The sequence below is a fragment of the Hippocampus zosterae genome, chromosome 13 (assembly GCF_025434085.1).
Source record: "Hippocampus zosterae strain Florida chromosome 13, ASM2543408v3, whole genome shotgun sequence".
NCBI lineage: Eukaryota > Metazoa > Chordata > Actinopteri > Syngnathiformes > Syngnathidae > Hippocampus > Hippocampus zosterae.
The window spans coordinates 2,189,098-2,215,158 of NC_067463.1; the positions used below are offsets into that span (position 1 = coordinate 2,189,098).

General features: G+C 42.1%; 2 protein-coding genes across 6 annotated transcripts in view; one reads left to right on the plus strand and one right to left on the minus strand.

Annotated features, from left to right (window-relative positions):
- The first annotated feature begins 559 nt into the window (after nucleotides 1-559).
- On the plus strand, nucleotides 560-13,941 carry LOC127613025 (rho GDP-dissociation inhibitor 1-like). The gene is made up of 6 exons (XM_052083913.1): nucleotides 560-714; nucleotides 3,347-3,535; nucleotides 5,949-6,032; nucleotides 7,891-7,967; nucleotides 9,317-9,380; nucleotides 12,353-13,941. Exons 2-6 carry the CDS (start codon nucleotides 3,349-3,351, stop codon nucleotides 12,550-12,552), a joined length of 612 nt encoding a protein of 203 aa, XP_051939873.1. The 5' UTR covers nucleotides 560-714; nucleotides 3,347-3,348; the 3' UTR covers nucleotides 12,553-13,941.
- Nucleotides 13,648-26,061, minus strand: part of ppp1r12c (protein phosphatase 1, regulatory subunit 12C) — a 45,037-nt gene continuing 32,623 nt past the window's right edge. For 3 of the 5 annotated variants that reach the window (XM_052083862.1, XM_052083858.1, XM_052083860.1), the window contains exons 14-20: nucleotides 25,711-25,844; nucleotides 24,687-24,733; nucleotides 23,770-23,803; nucleotides 23,439-23,543; nucleotides 22,790-22,840; nucleotides 22,627-22,677; nucleotides 13,648-14,962 (exon numbers count right to left, since the gene is read on the minus strand). In XM_052083862.1, the coding sequence (XP_051939822.1) occupies nucleotides 14,876-14,962; nucleotides 22,627-22,677; nucleotides 22,790-22,840; nucleotides 23,439-23,543; nucleotides 23,770-23,803; nucleotides 24,687-24,733; nucleotides 25,711-25,844 (509 nt within the window). In that variant the 3' untranslated portion in view covers nucleotides 13,648-14,875. The remainder of the gene's footprint in view (nucleotides 14,963-22,626; nucleotides 22,678-22,789; nucleotides 22,841-23,438; nucleotides 23,544-23,769; nucleotides 23,804-24,686; nucleotides 24,734-25,710; nucleotides 25,845-26,061) is intronic. The other 2 variants (XM_052083859.1, XM_052083861.1) reach the window with 1 other exon arrangement.

Consider the following 26,061-nt stretch of genomic DNA (forward strand, 5'->3'; position numbering starts at 1 on the left):
TGATTTGCGTTACAGCTGGAGTCAATAATGTCGGCACTTCACTTCCGGGTTTGGCCGTTGGGATTTGGAGTCCTTTTGCTCAATTCCAGTTATGTTTGCTGAATGCTTTCTCATGTTTGGAATAATGAATATTGATAATATTGGTCACTCTAAAATTGTCCCTAGGTGTGGGTGTGGGCGTGCATGGTTGTTCGTCTCTGTGTGCCCTGTGATTGGCTGGCAACCTGTTCGGGGTGTCCCCTGCCTACTGCCCGAAGACAGCTGGGATAGGCACCAGCAACCCCCGCGACCCGAGTGAGGATAAAGCGGTTCGGAAGATGAATGAAAATGAATGAATGAATATTGATAATACATAGTTTAAAATCATGGTTGATTTAATTATTTATTATTATTATTGTGAAGTTGAAGATATTAATTAATGTAGTATTAGTGGTAGTGGTAATAATGGGTAATAATAGGATCAGCCATCTCGTTACCTCTGGTTATGAAAACTTTTGCACCAAACACCATAGAAGAGTATTGGGGCAGGCGGAGGGTGAAGGTTGCTCAATATATTTGAGACTTTTGCCTCGCCGTAGTTTTATTCCCGGAAATGCTGCGAGGGCGGGTGGCGCACCGGGCGGCGCCGTTCCGTTATTCGCCATACTTACACAGTAGCGCACAACGAACGCACTTATTAAGGCACCTGGAAGCGCCTCTGATTTGGAAAAAAAGGTTTGTCTGCTCTCTTTCTATTCAGGGGGAACAGTTGTCTCGTAGGGGTTTCTAAGCCACTCATGTCTCCTCACCCACTAGCAGGTTATAACTTGCCAAGTGCAGCGTTAGCCTGCTGGCTTTGGTTAGCTTGGTTGAATTGTTCAGCCCACATTAGCAATTAGCCTCTTGTCCCTGTCATCAACCCCACCCTATCGGAAATCGACGGCGCAAAGTAAAAAGTTAAGATCATTTAGTCAAACTATTTCACCGCTAATGCAACAGCAAGGTATAACCCAAACTTGATACTTCTTTTAGTGCAGTTATCGTCGTCCTGATGTGCTATTATTCATTATGCGTTAGTGCGAGAAGGTTCTGCTCCACCGTTGCAAAACATTGCGGTGTTGGAATATAAATATATATATTGATGTGTGGTTCTTTTTGCACACATCATATTAAAATCTCACCGTTTCAGTGTCACATTCCCCAGTCATCTATCAGCGAATCATCCATTTCTTTAAGGAGAATTGCGATTCCGGTTTTTTTTTGTGTTTTTTTGGCCTGAAGTTACATAATGCATTCACACCGGGTTTGATGCCAACACCATATAGACTTAATATTGTTACAACCTTCATGTTAATAATTGGGAAATGTTGTAGCCGCAGTGTGATTTAGGCATCAGCGTGTCATTGACTTGTGCTCTGACACGCTTTGGAGTGCACACTTTGGTCGTTAGTCGTGTTTTCTCTTTGTAATTTGCAGACATTCCTCCGATGACTACTAGTTTGGGCAGGTCAGAGGAGGTATGGGGAAGGAGTATTTCTTATCCACTAATGGGAGTAAACCCGAGATAATTCTCATAAGTTATACACGGCGGTTTATCATTGAAATGTGTTAGGCGGGAAAATACACCTACACACACACAAAGTACATTGTGTTAAACATTTAAAAAACCACAATGCAATTATTTGACTATCATGTTTAACTTGTATTTAATTCAATGCACTACAAATTCAAGATATTTATGTTTACAATTATTAACTTAATTACTTTTTACCAAATGATCATTCATTTAGAATTTTATGACTGCAACACGTTCCAATAAAGCTGGGACAGGTGGTGAAAAGGACAAAGAGATTTTAGAAAGGCTCATCAAACACCGTTTGGAACATTCCATAGGTGAACAGGCTAACTGAGTATGTCAGTTAATACAGTTTGGTGCTACATCTATCAGTGCAACTTAAAACTCGGTACAATGCAAAGCAGCCGCTGTTTCTCCACCGCACCCAGAAACGCCACCTGCTTGAGCCCAAGCTCGTCTAAGATGAACTGATGCAAAGGACAAAAGGGTTTCTGGATGTTGTGTTCTCCAGGCCAAAGAGGAAAAGTACCATCCGGGCTGTTATGGGAACAAAGTTCAAAAGCCAGCATCTTTGATGGTGTGTGGCTGTGCCAATGTCATGGGTAACTTCCACATATGTGAAGGCACCATGTATGCTGAAAGGTACAGAACTGTTTTGAGATACATACGCTGCCATCCCAGCAACATCTTTTTCATGGCTTATTTCATTGAGACGATGCCAAACCACATTTTGCACATGTTACAACGGTGTGGCTTTGTTGTAAAAGAGTGTGGGTGCTAGACTGGCGGGTACTAGACCTGTGCATATGAATTGGTTGGGTTCGGTGCCTCTACCAAGGTTAAGAACCACTGCAACGAGTGTGGTTTACTACCTTGCTCAAGGATGTGCAGGAACCAGATGTGCGTTTCTTTGGCAGCCACTCCTTTCTGTCTTCTTCGTCTGTCAACGTAAATAATTATTAAATAGGAACGCAGTGCTATATATTAACAGTCGGAGTCTATTACTTCTTAAACAAAATGTCATTTTCATTAGGGCTTTCATCAAAATAATCTTCTTTAGTCGGAACAAAACTCCAGACGCTACATCAGAACTGGAGCAGCATGCCTCACAAACATACCTCTTAAAATGTAACAACTAACCTTTTTTTTTTTATAAATAAATGATGCAAAAAAATCCCAAAATACACACTACGATGAAGACAGTGCAGCTTAAGCGACACGAGAGAATGACTATCAATAAATAAAGGTTATCCCTCATGCAGTAATGATGCATATCTTTGCGATAAAATGTGGTCACTTTTCATTGTACCGCTTATAGAACACAAATGTGTAGCCCATTGTACCGCTTATAGAACACAAATGTGTAGCCCCTTATATGTATGTATGTATGCATCCATCTATACACACACACATATATATTTGTCCAATGCAAATCTGTGCAGTTGGCTAATTGTTAACCCCTCTTCATGACTCTCACACAGGGGTGATGTAATTTCAGAGAAGTGAGGTGATGTGATGTCACGTAACAGTCCACAGTTAGGTCAGCAGCATCAGGAGCAGCTTAAGGACGGGCGCTGCTGCCATTTTTTTGCGCTTAGAGTCAGACTGTTGCACGCAGTTCCTCAGCCTTCCTCTTCTTTATCGTTGTGGATTTCTTTTTCTCCAGGCAGCTGCAACCTCCTTCCTAGTATGCCAATGTCCATCTTGAGCATGGGTCCAACATTTGTTGTTGTTTTGTTTTCACCCTTTTTTCTTTATCAGTGTACTGTATATAATTTTTGTTCTCACCAGACATGGCTGAGGATGACGTTACTCCAGAGCAGCTCGCAGCCATCGCCGCAGAAAATGAGGAGCCAGAGATTGTGAACTACAAGGCACCTGCGCAAAAAACGGTGCAGGAGATCCATGAGATGGATAAGGATGACGAGAGCTTACGTAAATACAAGGAAGCCCTACTCGGCACTGGAGTGTCTGAAGCTGGTAATGCAGCTGCTTTCTTTCTGTTGTTGTTTTCTTTCCCAAAAGCATTCTAAAGGAGAGCAATGCGTCTCATTTGGCAGTTAGGCAAGTATATGGTCCAACAGTCGAGGTGCCAAGTGGAGGTGATTTAAGTCATTAGTTGCAAGTTGGAGTTGTAACTCTTGACTCAGCGAATAAGTGGAATTTAATCGTGTCCTTCCAGGCAGCATACAAAATCATATTTTTGACATTCTGTATTTGAATTCTGAACATGAGCTATCGGGGCAATGCCTCTTTGCTGGTCACAACAAGTATGCCCTTTGCCAGAGAAGCTTAATCGAGCTCACGAACTTCAATAGCATGCACAAACAACAGTTTAGTGCACTGCAATTCATTCATGTTCTATTTAGGACATTCTGAGACAAACGATGGGCTCAACAGATGACAAGAATTAGTTTTTTTAAAACGTTTTAATCTGACATTTACAATGATACTTGTACAGACTGGAGCAATGTAAAAAGTAAAGTACTCAACTATATGTTTTCTTATACGCATGGATGAGATTTTTCTGCTTTTTTCCAGTCAAAATTGACATTTTTTATTGTTCCAAATCCGTAAAAAAATCGGCGGGGTCCGGACTTGTCTTCGGTAGATTCGGGGCTCGTAATGTTTACAAGTAATGTTTACAAGTAACGTTTACAAGCATCCATTTTGAATCCTGTTTTTTATCGCGAAGCATTAGTTTGGCGTTATTTCCTATATGGGCTAAAACCAATGTCTTACTTGTTGTGATTGGTCGCTAATATCAGCAAATGCAAATCACAACCAATCCGTGTTCGCCTTCTAATCCCCTTTCTCGCGGATGCCGAACGTTATCGAGACTCGCGACGAAGCTAAAGTGCTTCAGATAGATGTGGATCTGAAAACACGTTTCGATGGGACTGGTTGGATAGAAAGCTGACGGTGTCCCCAGTAGGAAACGGTAAAGAGGAACCATTGTGCTTGTGTCGGATTTCGTGAAAAAGCTCGATGTCGCCAGCAAAGCTCTGTGTACAGTGTGTAACTATACGGATCGAGAGGACCGAAAGAGTCACGCAACCTCGGTGGAACACCGAAAACAGACATTTCTACTGAAAAGTAATTACTCGATCTCAAGCGCTTTTCGACAGACTGGAGCATGTGTAAAAACAAGAGGAAGTAGCTAAAAAGAGTGGAAAAGACGGAGAGGACCAATAAGCTTTTAGCGCTTGCTAAAAAGCTTAAAAGCAAGAAAAAATAAAGTATTCTACATCATTCATTCATTCATTCATCTTCCGACCCGCTTGATCCTCACTAGGGTCGCGGGGGGTGCTGGAGCCTGTCCCAGCTGTCTACGGGCAGTAGGCGGGGGACACCCTGAATCGGATGCCAGCCAATCGCAGGGCACACAGAAACGAACAACCACTCACACTCACACCTAGGGACAATTTAGAGTGTTCAATCAGCCTGCCATGCATGTTTTTGGAATGTGGGAGGAAACCGGAGCACCCGGAGAAAACCCACGCAGGCCCGGGGAGAACATGCAAACTCCACACAGGGAGGCCGGAGCTGGAATCGAACCCGGTACCTCTGCACTGTGAAGCCGACGTGGTAACCACAGGACTACCGGGCCGCTATATTCTACATCATGAAACTATATATTATTGGATATACTGTAAATAGACATCCACTTTATATAATAAAATACATTCAAAATCCATACATAGTAAACAGTGTATGAGGTAAGAATCAACAGCTTTTCATCACTTTTAAACAACACTTTGTGAATACAAGTAATGAACAAATCTTAAATATGGCAGGTAATGTTTCCTTTTTTAGTTTTGATTTTGAGCAGCAAATTTGAGGAAGTTGCATGTTGGTGCTCATCTTCAGCATGTTTCGTGCCACCTTTGTAAGTGGCCTCGCCCCTTCCGCTTTTTCCATCACTAGACACTCTCATCCCTGAATACGTTTGTATAAAGTGATAAAGACAGACGACTCGGTAATACTTTTAGTATATTGTTGTCAAGTGTGCATTATTTATTATTGAAAGGTTGAATTATGCGAATGGTTGTTCGTCTCTGTGTGCCCTGCGATTGGCTGGCAACCGATTCAGGGTGTCCCCCGCCTACTGCCCGGAGACGGCTGGGATGGGCTCCAGCACCCCCCGCGACCCTAGTGAGGATCAAGCGGTTAGGAAGATGAATGAATGAATGAATGAATAATAGCATGTTGTCTATACTTTGTAGTTTACACAAAAACATTGTACACATAACTGACACGATAAGCAAATGCATCTCCATAACATTAAATGTGGGTTGTGAAGACTTTTTTTTTTTGCGCAGGTCATTTAGAATGCATAATTCATGTGTAATGTCAGAAATGCAGGAGCTCATGCTTGTTCTGTTCTTGTCAGACCCCAACGTTCCCAATGTCCAGGTTACCCAAATGGCTCTGATTTGTGAAAGCGCCCCAGGTGCTCTGGTGCTGGACTTGCAAGGTGAGTCCCAGGAGGATGGTTTATGTGGCAGAATTGCCCTACTTTCTTACATGTATGTTAGCAAGACAAGGAGGAGTAAAATGCTTACTTGGCAATAATATACAGGTCGGTAGCACACCATTGCCTGTTTGGACTATTGAAACTGCCGAGCATTTTACATTGTGTAAATGCAATTATAATCCAAACAGCATTGCGAAGGCCCTTTCACACTGCACTTAGCTTAGCATATTGCGCCACTAAAGCTTCACCTGAATTAAAACATTTTCACTGTGCAGGCAGTGCACAGTGATGACATCTTGGCACATCCCAGTAGGATCATGATGGGGAAAAAATAATAATCACAATTATTTTTGATTGAGATTGAAATCATGATTATTAAAACAATTATTCATTGATTTTAGAACTTTTATTTAAGTAACTACTCAACTACCGTATTTTCCGCACGAAAAGGCGCACCTGAAAGCCTTGCATTTTCTTAAAAGCTCACAGCGCGCCTTAAAATCTGATGCGCTTTGGTGTATGATCATCATTACGGTAATATGTCAACCCCAAAATGGCTCCTTGCTGGAGACATGCTTACAACGCAGAGTTCAAATGTAAGGCGATCGGTTTTACAGTTGAACACGGAAATATAGCGGCGGCAAGAAAGTTCAACGTTAATGAGTCGATGTTATAACTTCAACGAGCAGAGCGGTAGACACAGGTTGAGCGTGTGAGGCAGATCGTGTGCAGCGTTCGTCGTTTGACAGTTGGAATAATCGCAAATGAGCTGGGCATGAACCAGGATAACGTTTGGAAGATTGTCACTGAAGATTTGGCCCTGCGAAAAGTCTGTTCAAAGATGGTGACCAAACTCCTGCACGACGACCACAAGGATCGGCGCATGCAATTCTGTCACGATGTCCTCGAGCGTCTTGAAAGTGAACCGGACTTGCTGAGGAGAGTCATCACAGGTGATGAGTCATGGATCTTCCGGCATGAGTCGGACAGCAATCGCCAGAACATTCACCCGATGCCGCCAAGGCTGAAGAAAGCAAAAGAGTCCAAAGTCAAAGTCTTGCTGATCGCATTCTTTGATGTGCGGGGCGTTGTTCATTGGGAGCTCTTTTCACAGCGCCAGACGTTCAACCAGCACGTCGACAGAAATCCTGCAACGTTTGTTGAGTTCAGTGCGCGAGAAGAGGCGAGAGTTGTGGCAGGACAATTCCTGGCTGCTACACCACGACAACACGCCTGCTCACAACACCCTGAGCGTCTGACAGTTCCTGGCTGAGAAGAACGTCGCCGTGCTGGAGCCGCCTCCCTACTCCCCTGACTTGGCTCCATGTGATTTTTTTTTCCTTTTTCCTAAACTGAAGAAAGTCATCAAAGGGTCTTGTTTTGAAGACGTGGAAAACGTCAAGTTGGCTGTGACGATGGCACTACTGAGGCTCCCAGAAGAATCTTTTCAGGATTGCGTGATGGCCTGGCAAAGATGGCTGGGAAAGTGCTCTCGACTTCAGGGGGATTACTTTAAATAGAACAGTTGTCATTTGTCGTTTGCATTTGATTCCTGACACGCCTTTATTACCGATTCGTCTTACTGTTTATTGTGTATGTTAAATCGCTCCATGTACAGCACTTTGTATGCAGCGATGGCTGTTTGAAAGTGCTCTATAAATACTGTTGACTTGACTTGACGCCTCATGGATGTTTTGTATTAATAATAAAACTTGCTAAAATAATGCTTTCGATTATATATTTTTTATTTTTACACTTCTTTTCCCGCTGTTGTGATTTTCTTGATGACGGCGATAACGTTGGTCACGATACCTGATATGGTGTATGTTGATACCTGTTTTATTTTGATTTCCACCAGGAGACTTGGAATCCTTCAAGAATGAGGCCTTTGTTCTAAAGGAAGGAGTTGAATACAAAATAAAGATCAGCTTTAAGGTGAGAGCGGCTCTTCTTCCAGCTGTGTATTTACTTACACACTCCACATTATGGCCACAAATGTGCATACCTCAGACCATCTCTGTTGACACTAGAGATTTAAACAAACAGTTGTCGTTTTGTACATATCTATTTATTTTCCTCCCTTTTTGGGGTTTTATTTATTTATTTTTACTCTGACAATTTGTTGTGGACACAATCTCATACAACCCGAGTATCTTATTTTATATAATAACAGTGACCTTGTTAGCGAACTGGTTCTCGGCCACACACACACAAAACTAAACTTACCTCAGTTGTGTTCAGTCTTAATTTAAAGCATTTTCTTCACACTGAGGTGTCTACGGCTCTCCTGAAGCCGAGTCATGACTGGTTGTTACCTGAGCCATGACGAAATGTGATGTCCTATTCGGTCAACAGCAAGTGGACAAATGCGGATTTTACTGCTTCGGTCACATTCCAACAAGCGCAATGTTAATCAGAATCCCGTGTTTAGATTAGTGGATCTACATAGATGATATTTTGAAAAAAATGTTGGGTTTGATTTGCCCATTAAGCTGTCAGATCAGTTAAACAACTTGAAAAAGCAGGACAAAGTGAAATTTCATAACTCACTTTTTGTTGAAAAAAAAAAACAATTAAACTAAAGCATGGTGGGGGGCTCTGACTATGTTGACCGAGCCATTGACACATCATATGAGTGCCCCAATAATATGCTTCAATTGTGCGGAAACAATCTTGCTCAGGAATGCATCGACACTCCTTTCCTCCCCGATCTAGTTGTATTGGCAAGGTGATGATTGGACAGCGCTCACGGACTGCTCGTAGAAGAGCAACGTTCGTGTGACCGTGATTTCACGGCATGTGTGCTCGCCTTGCATTATTTTTTGGGGGTCTTTTGGGTTTTTCTCCCGTCTCTGTTAAGCCCGTGCCAAATCAACTTTTCGATTTCTTTAAATGAGAATATGAAAATATAAAGTGAAAGTATCACAAATGCAGCTTAGAAGGAATGATTGATGTTGTCGCTTTGGCAAGCACACAGCCCCCATCCTGACCTGTGTTATCCTTTTGTTGGGCCAAATAAGTGTAAATGCAATGGTTTAAAAAATGTTGTCTTTGTCTGTTGTCAGTTGAGTAGAGAAAGCGTATGGGAAGCAACCACTGATTCCTGTGGTAACATGAGTACATTGTGTACCTTGAAAGAAATCTTTTTCCTGCAGCGTTTTCCAGCGTCCTTCTAAATTTTAAGATGTTTGTGAGAAGCCAATGCTATATTTGATGTCTTCAAAACAACAAATAACACCTACTTACTCAACTGAAGCACAATGTTATTTTTCTTGCCTCCTCAGGTAAACAGGGAGATTGTTTCAGGTCTGAAATATGTGCAGCAGACATCCAGGAAAGGAATGAAAAGTGAGTGAAGATTTTTTTTCAATACTGTTTTTAGCCAACAGAAATGTGCCAGCAGAAGGCACCCACCCAAACAGGGCATAAACCAGTACATAGTCTAGCCTGGTCCCAAATCCAGATAAATGCAAAGGGGAACCGGCTTTAAATTTTGCCGGACAATTCTGAGCAGCCATTCCAAAGAATTTCATACTGGAGCGTCCGCAGCCCCGGTTAATCTACATGCCGTCAGTGGAAGTCCAGCTGCTGTTGGTCGTAGATGGAGGAGAGGTGGAGAGTGAGTCCATGGATGCAAAGAGAAGAGGGAAGCACGCTGCCCAGACCTGAACAGTGGGACTATGACAGCAAAGGCTAGGGAGATGGTTGCCACGATGATTAGGAAATTAGATGGAGAGGCAGTAAGTCTAAAGGTAAGGGACACGTATCAACTTGTTTTACCTTGATGGAGATGGGAAGAGAAATTGAGTAAGGGTTATCTCAAAGCAAGAGTTGGTTAAGAATGTCCTGGAGGTGTAAAGAGGGTCACATCGAGTGATGAGGATAAAACTTGAAATTTTTTTAAAGTTTTATATAAGTCGTGGTTCTGCTCCACAGGGAGGATGTGAAATAGAAAATAAACTGTAGAGGCTCTCAGTGTTAGTGGTTCACCTCATCCCCATCCTCAGCTTTGGCTGCTGTGAGTGCTTAACCTTCGTAGTGCACCGCTTGCGATAAATGTAAAATGATGTCTTTGAATCAAAGGCAAAGGCATTCAGAAAAACACGAGAGAGATGAAATTTATGGAGGGGTTCTAAAATGGCCTAAATTTCATGACAATAACCTGCTCTGCCAAAACATTCAGAATTTTTTCGAAATTCGAGAAAGCAGCTACGATTTAAGAGGTACCAACTTATTCAAAAAACTCAAATCAAGAACAAACATCAAGCAAAGAAGTGTATCTATCAAAGGTGTTAATCTGTGGAATAATTTCAAAACGGACCTGAAAATGAGTAAATCGCTTGCTGATTTCAAAAACAAATTCAAAAAAATAGTACAAACAACCTACATCAATCCGAGTTAAAATGATAAATTCTAAACATTCAATATAATGATAAATCAGAACTAAGTTGATAAATAGAGAAAGGTATTGAAATTGAAATATCCATTATGAATACAAGAGAAAATTGACACAAAAGTGCCAGGGTGTGGATGTATATAATCCCGATACAAACCAAAAGTTGTAAAAATATCACTGTTAAGGGTAAAGTATGAGCCTTAATGGAGACTTATTTCTTCTTACTTTTTTTTCTTTTCTGATTGATATAAAAATGATTTATTAGATATAAACGCATAACGGGGTAGGACTAGATACGTTTTTTACTTCTTCCTACTCCCTTGAACATAACTGTGTTAAATGAATACTTATTTCTTTTTTACTATTTTATCTACCTTATTTTCTGTCAAATTATTACTGTATATGTTTTATGTTCAAACAAACCACTACATGTGTAAATGGTTGAAAATTTCATTTTACAAATCTTGTTTAATCTTAAAATACATTACTATATTTTTCAATACCAATTACTCGTTAAAGTTTTGTGCCTTTCTACAATCAGTGGGATCAGTTGCAATGCATGTATGTGAATGATAAAAATGCACATTTGTCTAAGGAAATCTTAAGTCGCTTCATTAAATGTTTTGGAAAAGATATGCTCATTAAATGTCAACATTTTTCCAATTTCCTTGTGCTTCTTTAGACCAAAACAAAGGAAAGACATATTTTGGTTATTTATAGCAGATTTAATGGTCCAGCCCACTTGACATCTCCAGAGGTCGTATGTGACCCACATGTGAAATGAGTTTGACTCCACTGGCTTAAATCCAGAAGAGGCTGAAACATCGCGCGACTACAGATGTGGTTGTTTGGACCGCAGGCGGGTGACATCTTGTGCAGACTGTCATCTGAAAGAGATTACTCACTGTAAGTTGTAGGGGAGAATGTCAAACAGTACACAGCTGTGTGTAGTATAACTTTGAGGGCGAGGAAGATAAGACAAAGACAGAGCAGAGAGCCGCTAAGAATAAGTGGAAAAATGAGGCAAGGAACAGCCAATGCCAGAACATAGTTGGAGGGGAAAAAGACCAAAATGGAAGCACATAATGACAGAGGTGGCTGTGGACTTTTTGACAGGTTGTTCAGTCGACTTCTAGAGGATGAAAAGATGCCTGAGGAATGAAGGAAAAGTGATCTTTGCCTATTTTTAGGAGATAGGGGCCATTATGGGAACGCTCGAGGTGATGAGCCACCCAATGTTGTGGGAAAGAGTAGGGGAAGCTCAACTTTAGACGCAAATGAGTAATTGTGAGCAACGGTATGGTTTCATTCTTCGGACATGATGGATTATTTGCCTTCCGGGTGTTGATGTAGAGGTAAAGGGAAGGTCAAACGGTTCTGCATTGTCTTTGTTGAGCAGGGATGGGTAACTTTGATGACGGTCTGGGTGAATATGCATTTTCCCAAAATAAACAATGGCATTACGGAAGAGCTCTTCAGATGTTCTTTGTTGTGCATTGTACATTCATTCATCTTCCAAACCGCTTCATCCTCACTAGGGTCGCGAGGGGTGCTGGAGCCCATCCCAGCTGTCTTCGGGCGGTAGGCGGGGGACACCCTGAATCGGTTGCCAGCCAATTGCAGGGCACACAGACACAAACAACCATCCACGCCCACACTCACACCCAGGGACAATTTAGAGTGATCAATCAGCCTGCCATGCATGTTTTTGGAATGTGGGAGGAAACCGGAGTACCCGAAGAAAACCCACGCAGGCCCGGGGAGAACATGCAAACTCCACACAGGGAGGCCACAGCTGGAATTGAACCTGGTACCTCACTGTGAAGTCAACGTGCTAACCACTGGACTACCGGGCCGCCTCCATTGTACACTGTTATTTTTATTTTATTTTTTCCTTGTAATGCCCACCGCTCTGTGTCCACAGTTGACAAGTCGGACTACATGGTGGGCAGCTACGGGCCGCGCCCGGCTGCATATGACTTTGTGACCACGGTGGAGGAGGCCCCCAAAGGCTTACTGGCCCGCGGCAACTACGTCATCAAATCCAAGTTTACCGATGACGACAAGTACGACCACCTGAGCTGGGAGTGGAACCTCAACATCAAGAAAGACTGGAAAGACTAAACCGAGCCTTTGAGTGTGCGGCAAGTGAAAGATGTCTACCTGCTGTCTGTCGTGAGACACCTGCCGCCCTGCCACCCAATCCTGTAGTCTCCTTCCACCATATGGGCCTTCCTGTTTTTTTTTTTTTTTAACCGATGTACATTTCATGTTGTTATGCCATGTCTGTTTACGCCTCCTTTCGTTTGTCTTAACACCCTGACATTCATTTGACTTCTCCTAGCATCGGTGGCAGCACTATTCCCTCGCCCCCGGTCCATCCAATCACATCACCTCATTAAGCTTGGATTGGTGGAACATCACTGCCCCTTTGCAACCCCGCCACCCGCTTCACTCCCCTCTCTTGCTTTTGTTGGTTGCCGCTTCAACAGAATGGTGTCTTCCTCTCAGAATGAAGTACATGGTTAAAGCAAGTATACAATCAACTTGAGTTTGCCTTTCGATCTAGTTGTATCACTGGTTGTGTACCTGTGTGACTGTATCAACTTCACCGATAATCATCCGTCTCCCCACATCCATTATTCCTTTACTGCTTGCTGTCTTTTGATAAAATGACCAATACCTGCCTTCATTCAGAGCTGCTGCGCATGTCGTCCTGCACTCCCTTTTCAAATGGGAGCGTGGCCCCAGAACCGATTGGTCATCAAAACCTGCCTTATGATTGGTTAAAGCAAGACTAGTCTCACCCTGTGCGCAGTTTTGCTGCCAGCTAGCCTGAAAGTCAAGGGCTCACTTCGCTATCAACTAACACCCACCTGTAGCCCTGTTGATGTGGAGATTGTTTCGATGGGTTACTTGTCGGCTGTGCACATGGCCAACGCTCCCCAAAATGTCCCCTTTCTTATATATTTGCAGGGTAATGAATGTTAAGAATTGGAGAAAAACAAGAAAAAGCCTGAAGCCTTATTACAAATGATTGTGTCCAAATAAAAACGGTCACAAATGTTTTGTCTTATTTGCTTTGGTGGTGTTCCTCTTTTGCCTTCATACACGTGCCCTCCTGCAACACCCCCCGAGCTGATTCCGATTGGATCATGCTTGCAGTCAGCGGGCCGCCGCTGGGCGACATTGATGGCGTCAGGATCGGCCGCGAGCCTGTTATTATTTTTTTTTAATGCATTGACAACAGTCACATAACCCTAAAAGCAGTAGGATTTCAATTAAACACTGAAACAAGTGACCGGTAACAAACCCTAAATGAACTTGGTGCTGGTCCAGCGCAGATGGATGTAATTGAGCCTTTGTTGTTCTAATGGACGCTACCGTATGTATTCCTGCGCCATACATTCCTTCACATTGTATAGTTTCTATGAAATCACTGGCATGCCGGTGGGGTTGTACATGATATCATTTGTGATTGTTCTTGGTCAATAAAGATTTTGCTCAACTTGGGCTCTGAATTGTGGTGGTTTGACTTGGAACAATTGCGCACAACTATTGTGGAACTCCACTTTGTTGTGCGGCTGATTCTAATGTAAAGTAAGACTTTTGACCATGTAACATTTTTTGGCTACTTTTTCCCAAAAGCAAATATGTACAGCAAATTACATAATGAGTCAGAATGTTATGCTTAATATTAATCTGTTATGACAAAATAGAATATTTGAAAGGCACAGCAACACAATAGTTGACATCCAATACGCTTCTTTCAAAGGCAGTACAGTAAACAGCGAACAATCCGGCCTTGTCGACTGAAAAGTAGAAATTCATTCTTGGGTCAATGGTATACTTTGCTTCCAAGATGCTGCATTCAGAAACCTCCAGTTCGAAAAGAGCAACATGAAATGCCAATAATGCCTGTATGTACACAATTTACACATCTGTACACGCACACAGAAATAAACATTACACATTTGGTCCGCCTTTGCAGCAGTCTTAAAAAAAAAAAAATCCAGATTTACCCTAACAAACAACAGGCAATACAACATTCATTCATTTGTTCAATTTGGGCCGGATTTGGCACATTTTTGTTTTCCTATTAACCAAGCGCAGTTTCTTTTTTTCCTTTCCACCGCCGGAGGTCAAAAGTATGAAAGAGCATGGCTTTTAGTCTCTTAAAGGTTTGTACAAACAAAAACAAAAAAGGGAGAGAAGCCCTGTAAAATATTCCAGTTAAAAACAACTATAAAACGGAATCTAGAAGAGGATGTGAACAGGAGCGACATGCAGCCCTGCCCCCCCACTCACAGAAGGTGCACTTCAGCTTTGTCGTCATACAGTAAATATGCAATAGCCCTGAAATTCTGTTCAGTTAAACTTTGCTGTGCATAATTGTAACTATGCTCTGTCCTATTAATACGTTAAGTTCCTCCTTTTTTTTCACTTTTCATCTGGACAGTTTACTGATGACTCGAATGAGGGCAGCATTCTCATCCTTGAGCCTCTGGTTGTCTGCTTTCAGGTCTCCCAGAACCTTTGGAAAAGAACAAGAAGCTGCTGTCAAATCTTAAGAAGAATTACATAACACACAAAACAAACAACAAAAAAACAGAAAAAACGTGGACTGGTGGCCATAGTAAACTTGATTTCCACCCCAAACGGATGTGGAAGCTCATCTCCTGAGTGAACACAACCAGGAGGATTGCGTCTGCCAAACGAATTAAAATGCTGCATTGTTTATTTTGTGCATTGTCAGAGGAGCACATGCAGTGCAGGGAGTAGGAAGAAGTAAAAAACGTATCTAGTCCTACCCCGTTATGTGTTTATATCAGAAAAGAAAAAAGTAAGAGGAAAAAAGTCTCCATTAAGGCTCATACTTTACCCTTAACGGTGATATTTTTACAACTTTTGGGTTGTATCGAGATTATATACATAACATAACACACATACCACACCCTGGCACTCTTGTGTCAATTTTCTCTTGTATTAATAATGGATATTTCAATACCTTTCTCCATTTATCAACTTAGTTCTGATTTATCATTATATTTAATGTTTAGAATTTATAATTTTAACTGATTGATGTAGGTTGTTTGTACTATTTTTTTAAATTTGTTTTTTAACTCAACAAGCGATTTACTAATTTTCAGGTCCATTTCGAAATTATTCCACAGATTAACACGTTTGATAGATACACTTCTTTGCTTGATGTTTGTTCTTGTTTTGAGTTTTTTGAATAAGTTGGTACCTCTTAAATCACAGCTGCTTTCTTAAATTTCAAAAAAATTCTGAATGTTTTGGCAGAGCAGGTTATTGTCAAGTCAAGTCAAGAGTATTCATAGAGCACTTTCAAACAGCCATCACTGCATACAAAGTGCTGTACATGGAGCAATTTAACATGCACAATAAACAGTAAGACAAATCTATATATATATTGCGCGTCGTGCCGCACGCGGTCTGTCCTTCCGTCTGTCCCTTTTCAAAACGTACCTACTTCACCGCGCCGCTGCGCGCCGCCACTGCGCCGCCACTGCGCGCCGCCACTGCGCCACTCAGGCAGTGGCTCACTACGATCGCGCGGGCATCTTAGCGAAAAAATTTTGTCTACCCACAAGCATTGCAATGAAATTGTTAGTTATTTAGTAGAGCTAAACATCTCCTTATTTTCGCGATAAGCAATGAAGATGAACAAAAAGTTGAACCAAGCAACAACACTTTTGTGGGCCGAAGGCCCACCTTACCAGCCTTCCGCAGGAACTACCTGATGAGCCGCCCGAAGGGCGGCGAACCACCACCTTACCAGCCTTCCGCAGGAACTAGCTGATGAGCCGCCCGGAGGGCGGCGAACCAGCTAGTCGATAATAAAGGCGGTAGAAAGCACCAAACAGTAAAATCAAGAACAAATCTAAATCATGCTGAGTCGAATGCCAAAGAATACAAGTGAGTTTTGAGGAGGGCTTTGAAGATGGGCAGCGAGGAGGCTTGCCGAATGTTCAGTGGGATGTCATTCCAGAGAGAGGGACCAGCAACAGAAAAGGCTCGATCCCCTCTGAGCCTCAGTTTAGTTCTTGGTACTTCTAACAAAGTCTAGTCCACAGACCTGAGGCGCCGGGCAGGTGTGTAGGGGCGGATGAGCTCAGAGAGGTAAGGTGGCGCGAGATTATTCAGAGATTTGAAAACAAAGAGGAGGATCTTGAAAATAACTCTAAAATGAATGGGGAGCCAGTGAAGGGATGCCAGAGTAGGAGTTATGTGCTCCCTCTTACGAATACCAGTCAAGAGGCGAGCAGCGGCATTCTGGACCAGCTGACTCCAAAGTAAAGGGCATTGCAGTAATCGAGCCGGGATGTGACAAAGGCATGAATGACTGTCTCAAAGTGTTCATGTGAGAGGAGAGGTTTTATTTTGGCCAGCTGTCTAAGGTGAAAGAAGCTGGATTTAACAACGGCACTAATTTGCAGATCGAGTTTGAAATCACTGTCCATTTTAAGGCCCAAGTTTGAGACCGTTCATTTCAGATAAGGACCAGGGGGCCCAGGTCTACAGGATGGAACGTACAAGGGCCACTGGGACCAAACAATATCACCTCTGTCTTCTTTTCGTTGAATTTCAAGAAATTTTGTGCCATCCAGGTTTTGATTTCTTCCAGACAGGGTAGGAGTGGCCTTAATGAGAAGGTGTCTTTCTTGGTCAGTGGGACATAGATCTGGCAGTCATCTGCATAGCAGTGGAAGGGAATACCATGTTTCCTTAAGATGGAACCCAATGGGAGCAGATACAGCAAGAACAGCAGAGGCCCCAGAATTGAGCCCTGTGGAACACCACATGACAGGGGAGCAATGCGTGACTCAGAGCAACCAAGGCTGACACAAAAGGTCCTGTCAGCTAGATAGGACCTAAACCACTCAAGAGCACTGCCGCCAATTCCCACCAAGTGCTGCAAACGAGTCAGCAGAATACTGTGATCCACTGTATCAAATGCTGCAGTTAAGTCCAATAAAACCAGACACACATGGTCTCCAGAGTCATTTTCCAGGAGGATGTCATTAGAAACGCGTAACAGGGCTAATCCCGTGCTATGCATCGTCTTGAAACCTGACTGGAAGACCTGCAAGATGTTATGTTCATCCAAGAAAAGTTTCAACTGCATGTGCACCACTTTTTCCAGAATTTTGGAAATGAAAGGCAGTTTGGAAATGGGCCTAAAACTTGACAGCACATCTGGATCAAGACCAGGTTTCTTGATCAAGGGTTGGACCACACCATGTTTAAACTGTTGGGGAACTACATCAGAAGAAAGGCTGCTGTTGATGATATCCATGACCGATGTGCCAACACTCGGGAGAACCTCCTGAAAAAAGTGTGGGGGAAGAGAGTCGCAAGGGGAGCCAGATGGCTTTGTACATTAATTGGGCGATTTGAACGTCAACCAGGTCATAAAATTTCATCGTATTTAATTTGATAAATAGTGGATTTGTGGATTCCGTATATTTTGATCGATTAATAATTTGAATTGCTTTTTTTTTTATAGTATTAGAATAAGGAGTGTGTTTGTTTTGCAGGCATTTCCCCATATTTCCACACAGTAGGTAATATATGGTAATAATAATGAAGTGTATAATGTGTACAAAGATCTCTTATTTAGCACTTCCTTGGTTTTGTAGAGGATTCCTACGGTATTGGCTATTTTTCTTTTTACGTTATCGATATGTGGCTTCCAACATAGTTTTGAGTCTATTACTCATCCGAGAAACTTGGTTTCATACGCTCTTTCTATCTCAATTGAGTTTACCATAATTTTAGCTTGGTGTTTGATTGGTCTTGTGCCAAAAACAATTAACAATTAACAATTAATCAGTTTTTTAATTTGTTTAATTCGTTTTCTAGGGTTGTCAGGAGCTGTTTTAAATATATTCCAGAACAGTAGAAAGTTGTATCATCAGCAAATAGGACACATCCAAATTGTTTTGAGACCTAGTAGATATCATTTATATTTAAGATGAATAGTTTTGGACCAAGCACTGTCCCCTGAGGAACTCCATGAGTGATTTTCAGTTGATTCGTTTTTTTATTGTTGAGCTGCACGTACTGATATTTGTTTTCTAAATAACTTTTTATCCATTTATAAGCTACACCTCTAATGCCATATCTTTCTATTTTTTTCAATAATATACTATTGTGTCAAAAGCTTTTTTTAGATCTAGGAAAACCCCAACAGTAAATTCTTTGTTGTCTATATTAGTGGCTATTGCTTCCACAAACTCCATAACTGCCATTGAGGTGGTCCGTTTTTCTCTGAAGCCATATTGATTCTCACTTAACAGCGCATGCTTTTGTATAAAGCTATCAAGTCTGTGAGAAAATTGTTTTCCTAATATTTTTTAAAATTGTGGTAGTCGTGATATTGGTCTATAATTTGTAAACAGATGTCTTTCTCCACTTTTATAGATTGGAATAACTTTAGCAATTTTCATTTTTGATGGGAAGACATGACAGGTTTGAATGACAGGTTGCATATGTGCGTGACAGGTCGCACTACATATTCTATAATCTGCTTTATTATTGTCATATCAATATTATAGCAATCAATTGACTTTTTATTTTTAAAAGTTTTTACAATATTTGACACTTCTTCTTGTTCTACAGCAGTAAGGGACATCGTGGAGGAGTTTTTTTTCTACATATCTATTTCAAACAAGTTTGTTGGATCAGGAATTTGTTTTGCTATGTTACTGCCGATGTTGACAAAAGGCTCGTTAAATTCAGTTGCTATTTCTGCAATTTTTTCCAGAATAGTATTTTTGCCTTTGATAAAATACTCTGGATAGTCCATTTTTTAGGACTATTTCTGATTACTTGATTAAGTATTTTCCATATTTCTTGTGTGTTACTTTTATTCTGCTCTAATAGTGCATGATATTGATCTCTTTTACTGGTTCTTATAATATTTACTAGTTTATTTTTATAGGTCTCATATTTCTTTTCTGCTTCTTCAGTTCTCAATTTTAAAAACAATTTATATAAATTGTTTTTCTTTTTACATGCGTTTTCTATGCCTTTTGTTATCCATGGCTTACTTGGGTCTTTATACTTTTTGGAGACTTTCGTTAATGGAAAATGTTTATCATTTAAGGAGATTATGGTAGATTGAAATACTTCAAACGCGGTATTTGGGTCTTCGTGTGAGTAGACCTCGGTCCAGTTTTGTTTTTCTAGGTCTTGCTTAAAAGCATCGATGGAGCATTGGGTTCTTAGTCTTATTTCCTGGAATGTGAGTTGTTGACTTAGCTTTTCTATCAAAATAATTATGAAAAACTGCAAAGACTGGTCGGTGGTCACTTATATAAGATAATTTATGAAGCTGCAGATAATTGCGATGGCAGACTTTGCATTTTTGACGCATGTCTGAAGGAGTAGTCATACCACATCGCCTAGGACAAAACTACATTTGATTTGCATGAGGGTTAATATCTGTGCATAGAGACCCGTGCACGCTGGCGGTTGAAGACGGTATTACCAGGGTTTGCGACGGTGTGGCGAAAGTTTCAGTTCGAAGGGCGGAGGTTATGACCCCGCCACACGTACACAAATGCACACGTGCATTGGCAAACATGCAAACACACACCCATTTCGAATTCAGGTTTCATTTTCTGTCTTCTCTGGCAAATCTTATGCACGTCACATGAAAAGCTTAATTTGAGCACTAACCCAGGATGTGTAGGCTATGCAATGACAAGTCTCAACTCGGACTGCCACAGTATTATTTTGATAGTTGACACACAAGTTATTATTTTGCTAGTTGACAAGTGGGCGGCCCGGTGGGCGACTGGTTAGCACGTTGGGCTCACAGTGCAGAGGTGCAGCGTTCGATTCCAGCTCGGGCCTTCCTGTGTGGAGTTTGCATGTTCGCCCTGTGCCTGTGTGGGGTTTTTTCCTCTCACATTCCAAAAATATGCACCATAGGTTAATTATTTACTATAAATTGTCCCTAGGTGTGAATGTGAGCGCGGATTGTTGTTTGTCAATGTGTGCCCTGCGATTGGCCGGCAACCAATTCAGGGTGTGTTCCCCTTGCTGCCGAAGATAGCTTGAATAGGCTCCAGCACGCCTTGCGACCCTTGTGAGGATAAGCGGATCAGAATATGGATGGATGGATAGCTTACAAGTCACTGATTGTAGTTGGAATGAGTCGACGAATCAGATCATATGTAAATGGAGGCAAATTGCTGCACCAAGCCGCTCCCCTTACATAATTAGCATTCCCTTACAGCCTGAATTGTTTAAGGTATGTCGAAATTCTTAATCAAGACAATGAAGTTCAACTTTGGTTAAACTTTGCAGCTTATATCAGCATTCCTGATAGTGGTCACAAGTGAATAAATAAATTGAAGGCAAGACTGTGTGGCCTTGCACGATGAATAAGTATCAACAACTGCAAAAAAACTTTTTTTTTCTGCTTGGCTCTCGATGAAGGCGGACGCTTTTTGCTCAGCTCCTGCCCTCCCCCCACCCTCTCCTTGCTCGCCACTTAGTCTTTGTGCTGCCTTTGTCAAACTTTTCCTAGCCTCATACCAAATGGCGTGCCCGTCAATACTGTCCGTTGTACATTATCGGCCTTTTGATAGCAGGTATGCTGCTGTTTGGTGTTGGCAGCTTTTTGTTCTATTGCAAAATTCAACCGACGGGAGCGGCTTTATTGGAAGGGAAGAAGCTGACGGTCATTCTGGATGGTTTGGCGCGAGTGTCCAACACTCAGACTCAAGGGGTGACTGAGCTCAACCGCAATTTGATGCGGTTTTGAGCGACTCCGTATGATCGAAAACAACATGGAGAAGTTGGAACCCAAGCTGCGGAAAGAGATTGCGGATTTGGCTGATCGGCGCCATTGGAGAGATACAGGCCACGGACTCAAGGCTGTCCTGAAATTGTTGGTGGCCGTCCCTCCAAAACAAACAACGCTATCTGGCCCTTTCCCCTGGATGGAAGTACGCATGGAATCTAAGGCCCCCACCATCACCAAACCTCCTTCTCGGCCATGGACTGATAAGCCGGGACTGTCTTCATGAGCAGACCTCGATGAAGCAGCTATGTCCACGCATACACATACAAAACTGGACAATCACACGCGCATATATATCCTCCTCAAAACTCACTTGTATTCTTTGGCGTTCGACTCAGCATGACTTAGATTTGTTCTTGATTTTACTGCTTGGTGCTTTCTACCGCCTTTATTACCGATTCGTCTTACTGTTTATTGTGTATGTTAAATCGCTCCATGTACAGCACTTTGTATGCAGCGATGGCTGTTTGAAAGTGCTCTATAAATACTGTTGACTTGACTTGACTTGACTTATTATCACCGTCTTCAACGCTCCGATTCTTTTCCCCCGTGACATAGTATTATCTGCAGAGCGCATCGGGGACCGTGCAGCTGGTCAGTTAAGCTGCGTCACGGTCGCCCCTCCCCCTTCCCATCCATCCGCCCTCTCATTACATGTTATGTCTTGTGACTTGTTGTAACTGTCATATGCTTATTTATGTGCTTGGGTCTTTTTTTATCCTGGATTTAAATTATCCTCAGAAGAGGATAGTTCGAGCGTGTTTTTTTTCCCTCTCCCTACCCAGTGTTTTCCTTTCTGAACTCTGACTGTAAATTTCCCCATTGCGGGACAAATAAAGGATATCTTAATTCTTAAAATAAATCCTTGTAAAGAATCATTTAAAACGATGACACTCATCAAGAAAAAAAAACCCAAATATGGTCTGCACCCTGAAACAAACACAAACCTGAAAGATGAGAAAGAACTTTTTTTTAAGCGCTGTTAGGATACAGCGCTTTGTAATGAAGTGGCTTATGGATGTTTTGATCTGTGTTACTGTGGGGTGGAGGGGTTGCTTTCAACATGTTACATTCTGTTACTTTGAATACTTGAATTTACGAGTCTGTCAACGCATGTGTGTCAATGAGCGCAATGTAGCCCCTTCATGGTTTTTAGACCGATTTTGCGAGGTTTTTCGTCAATTACCCTGCAAAAATGTTCAAAAATTTCATGTGGTGCCCCTGGAGGTGAGCGTGAGTAACACAGGCATTTCTGCCAAGTCGCTAGTCATCGTCTACACTCTTTCAAGTGACCCCCAGCTGCACTTTTTCATGTGAACTCTATGTATTACTGTGAGAATCGTGAAGTCAGTAAGAACCTTCAACTCGTCTTCCAGTTCCACTGCTCTCCTCTGGAGGGCCAACTTCTCCTAAAACGCAACACAAAAGTCAAGTGACTACCACAGAAGAAAAACTTTTTTTTGCCTTTCGTCATCCACAAGAGTACAAAGACGTGCTTGTGTTGTGGTGGAGCGCACTTACAAATCTCTCCAGCTCCAAAAGGGCAGGCCTCTCTGTACTGCTATCTTGACTCTGTCACAGAGAAAATTTGTCAAGTCACACTCCGTGCTTATGCTTCGAGCTTTGCGTTTAACAATTCCAGCAATTTTCATCGTTGGAAATCAACTTTCGATCATCAAATGGGAATGAACGAAAATTGAGTGGGGCCGAACCAGGAAGTGAAGGTTGCCGAGTAGAATGGTACCTGGATTTAGAAGTAACCCAATTCCACACGTGTTTTTTTTATCTAATCCACAGACACTCATGTAATATTTTTTTAGATGCACAACAAAAGGACAAATTCTTGATATTTATCCTTGAATTTGACCTTAGCATTAAATTGCCCTTTATTCCTAGGTTGGAAAGTTTCCATTGTGGAATATTTCCAAATTTCAACATATTTACCGTTTCAGGGACAGCGGTAACAGTGCTACAATGGACAGCTTATCATGTTGTTGGGTTTCAGGTTGTCATTACTGGGTGCATGAAAGCATTCATCTCCCATGGAACTCTAATGGGAGCTTTCTGGAAATTTTCCAGCCTTTTGCAACCCTCCCCTACTGTCCGGGTCCTCACGATATAGTGAGCTAAACTTAAGTTTTTCCGAATCAAACCGACAAACTCGCCCGACCTGTTTGAGTCTTTCCAGCTCCACTTTGTTTTGGCTGAGCAACGATTCCATCTCCTGCAGCTTGTCCTTCAGTGTGAGGTTCTGCTGCAGTATCTGGAAGTAGAGCTGGAGGGGAAGCACAGAAAATGTATGACCCGTCATTGATCAGAAGAGGGAGGTTCTGCTGAAGGTAGGAATGTCCACGCAAAAAGAGTCGGCTGGAAATAACTTGATGAGCATTCCAGACATCCAGCAACTCTGTTCACTTCTAGCTGAAGCCAGAAGAGCCCTGCTGTGTTTCCTATTTTAGGTATGTGCAAGCTTCTGCATTGGGAGGAGCTCAGACACGTACCATCCTGTAGTCAGCGTCCCCTAATCCACTCGCACTGCAGAGAAACATAGAACACAGATGGCAACACAGATTACAACTGCTTTACTTGTCTTAATGAATGAACACAAAAAAATGTATCTCATTGCAAGTGAAGCAGGGCGCACATTAAATATGCTCGCAGATGTCCGAGAGACCAACTGGAGCGACGAGAAGATACTTGGGGACAGATTCAAATTCCTTCAAAAGGATTTGGGGGAATGACTCAGCTTGGTACACAGAACCAACTGGATGCGCTACTGATAACACGATGGAACTGTTTTGGCACGCAAGAAGCTCACATCAGTCATGCAGTGTTCTCACTCAGAGGCGCTGAGTCCATGTGATGCAACAATCCAAAGTCCCTTATTTGCAGTACTGACTCCAAAACGTAATCAACCAACCAACCAAATTCTATAGCTTACAGTGGCTGTCGCCTTTTCACCCTGGACGGGTTTGTATGTCCCAGTGATCCTCAGAGCTAAGTTGTCTGGGGCTTTGCGGCCCTGGCAAGGTCACCCATGACAAACAGGCCCTGGGACTAAAAGCATGGCGCAAATACCTCTTAGGATGACTAAAAAACATTGGACAGCATTTTCAGGATTTCAGCTTCTATGTGTTGCCATATGAATGGAATTTCCCTGAGCCTTCAGACTCAGGATTGCTGGTAGATGCCGAATGGAATTAATTGATTAATTGATATCAGTCAGTCGATAAATAAATAAAATCAGATTGAATAGACAGAGGCGGCTCGAAGGCTGAGGGTAGCCAGCATTTGGCGGGGCTGGGTGCCGAGTCAAGGCCCGCCACTGACAACCTATCACGGCAGATTATACTTCTACGAAGACAATGAAACAATATACTGTATATAATATCAGGTTCAATAGAAAGATATAACTCACGTTGAGGCGTTCTCTGTATCATCCAAATGAGCATCCTCTTCATCATTCTGAAACACAAATTGGTTGTCAGCAACACACCAAGGACATTTTCAAATATTTGCATTTCAAACACACATTGAAATGGGTTCAAATCCCATTCAGGGAGGATTGCCCCACCGCGGGAAAACGGGTGGTATGTGTCAGGATGGAGGAGATCAGGCATGAAAAATTTGATATGCATATAATGTGAGTAGGCCCCAACTGCTATGATTTTGGGGGCTGATGCAGATTTTTGGCAGACAAAAAAAATACTGGATTACCGATTCAACCCCCAAAACCAAAAAAATTTCAAGAGGTGTCAATAATAAGCGGATTTTTGCTATTCACAGGCTGCCCTGGTCCTCATTCCACGCAGAGAATGGGGTTCACCCCCGCAAATTCATACATACATAACCTATGTTGTTTAAAAACATCTTTTGGGAGGTTTCCCGAATGCATTGTGTGGTGCCATGCTTTTAAGGAAGTCTATCCTTCTCATGTGTGTTTGTGTTACCAGTAATTGAATGTATAACACAGGTTTCATTTATGTGGAACTATGATGATTCTTTTTTAACTTTTTTTTTTAAACTAACTGTGACTTTAGGTTGTGTGTAAAACAGTGACATCCCGATCAGTTCCTTGCACAACTTGCATTGCTCAAGTAGGACTTGCTTTGTTTTGAATGGCAGATCCATGGAATGACCTTATCAACACATTTCACGATGTCTGCAACAAATAGCTGCACAGTGGATGACTGGTTAGTGTGTCAGCCTCACAGTGCAGAGTTCCATTCGGGCTCCGGCCTTCCTGTGTGGAGTTTGCATGTTCCGCCCATGAAACAAATATATGATGAATAAAATAACAGATTTTCCGGTCCGTTACTGCTGGCAGCAAAAAAGAAATGAGAACAAAAAAATACTTTTATGATTGGCTACGAAAAACAAAGACATGTAAGGGTGAATTTGCAACTGCTGGACCGCGAATGTGCGGCGAACGTCCTTCCCACCTCTCCACTCGGCTGAATGACGCCAGTGGAGCGTCTCTCTTTTCTCGCTCGCCTCCTGTCCTTCACTCCCAGACGCCTGTCTCCCTCAGGCTCCTCCTGCTTCACTGGGTCCGTATCTGGAACACATGGGGAAGGTGCTAACACTCTTGATGAATCACACCAATCACAAACTACAAAAATATCGAACTCCAATGTGAACAGCCTATAATATCTTTCTCAGGCCAATCATGGTATCATACACATGCAACTGCTCACTGCCAAATATGATTTATAGTGTGGAAATATGGAGCATTGGATATAAAAGCAACACTTATCCAATCTTCAAGTTACAAATAATGCAATCAAAATTAT

Excerpts from the sequence above, each read along its gene's own strand:
- LOC127613025 (XM_052083913.1), top strand. The coding sequence starts at position 3,349 with ATGGCTGAGGATGACGTTACTCCAGAGCAGCTCGCAGCCATCGCCGCA. Across the intron at positions 3,536-5,948 it reads CACTGGAGTGTCTGAAGCTG|ACCCCAACGTTCCCAATGTC; the intron begins GTAATGCAGCTG and ends TGTTCTTGTCAG. Across the intron at positions 7,968-9,316 it reads AAATAAAGATCAGCTTTAAG|GTAAACAGGGAGATTGTTTC; the intron begins GTGAGAGCGGCT and ends TTGCCTCCTCAG.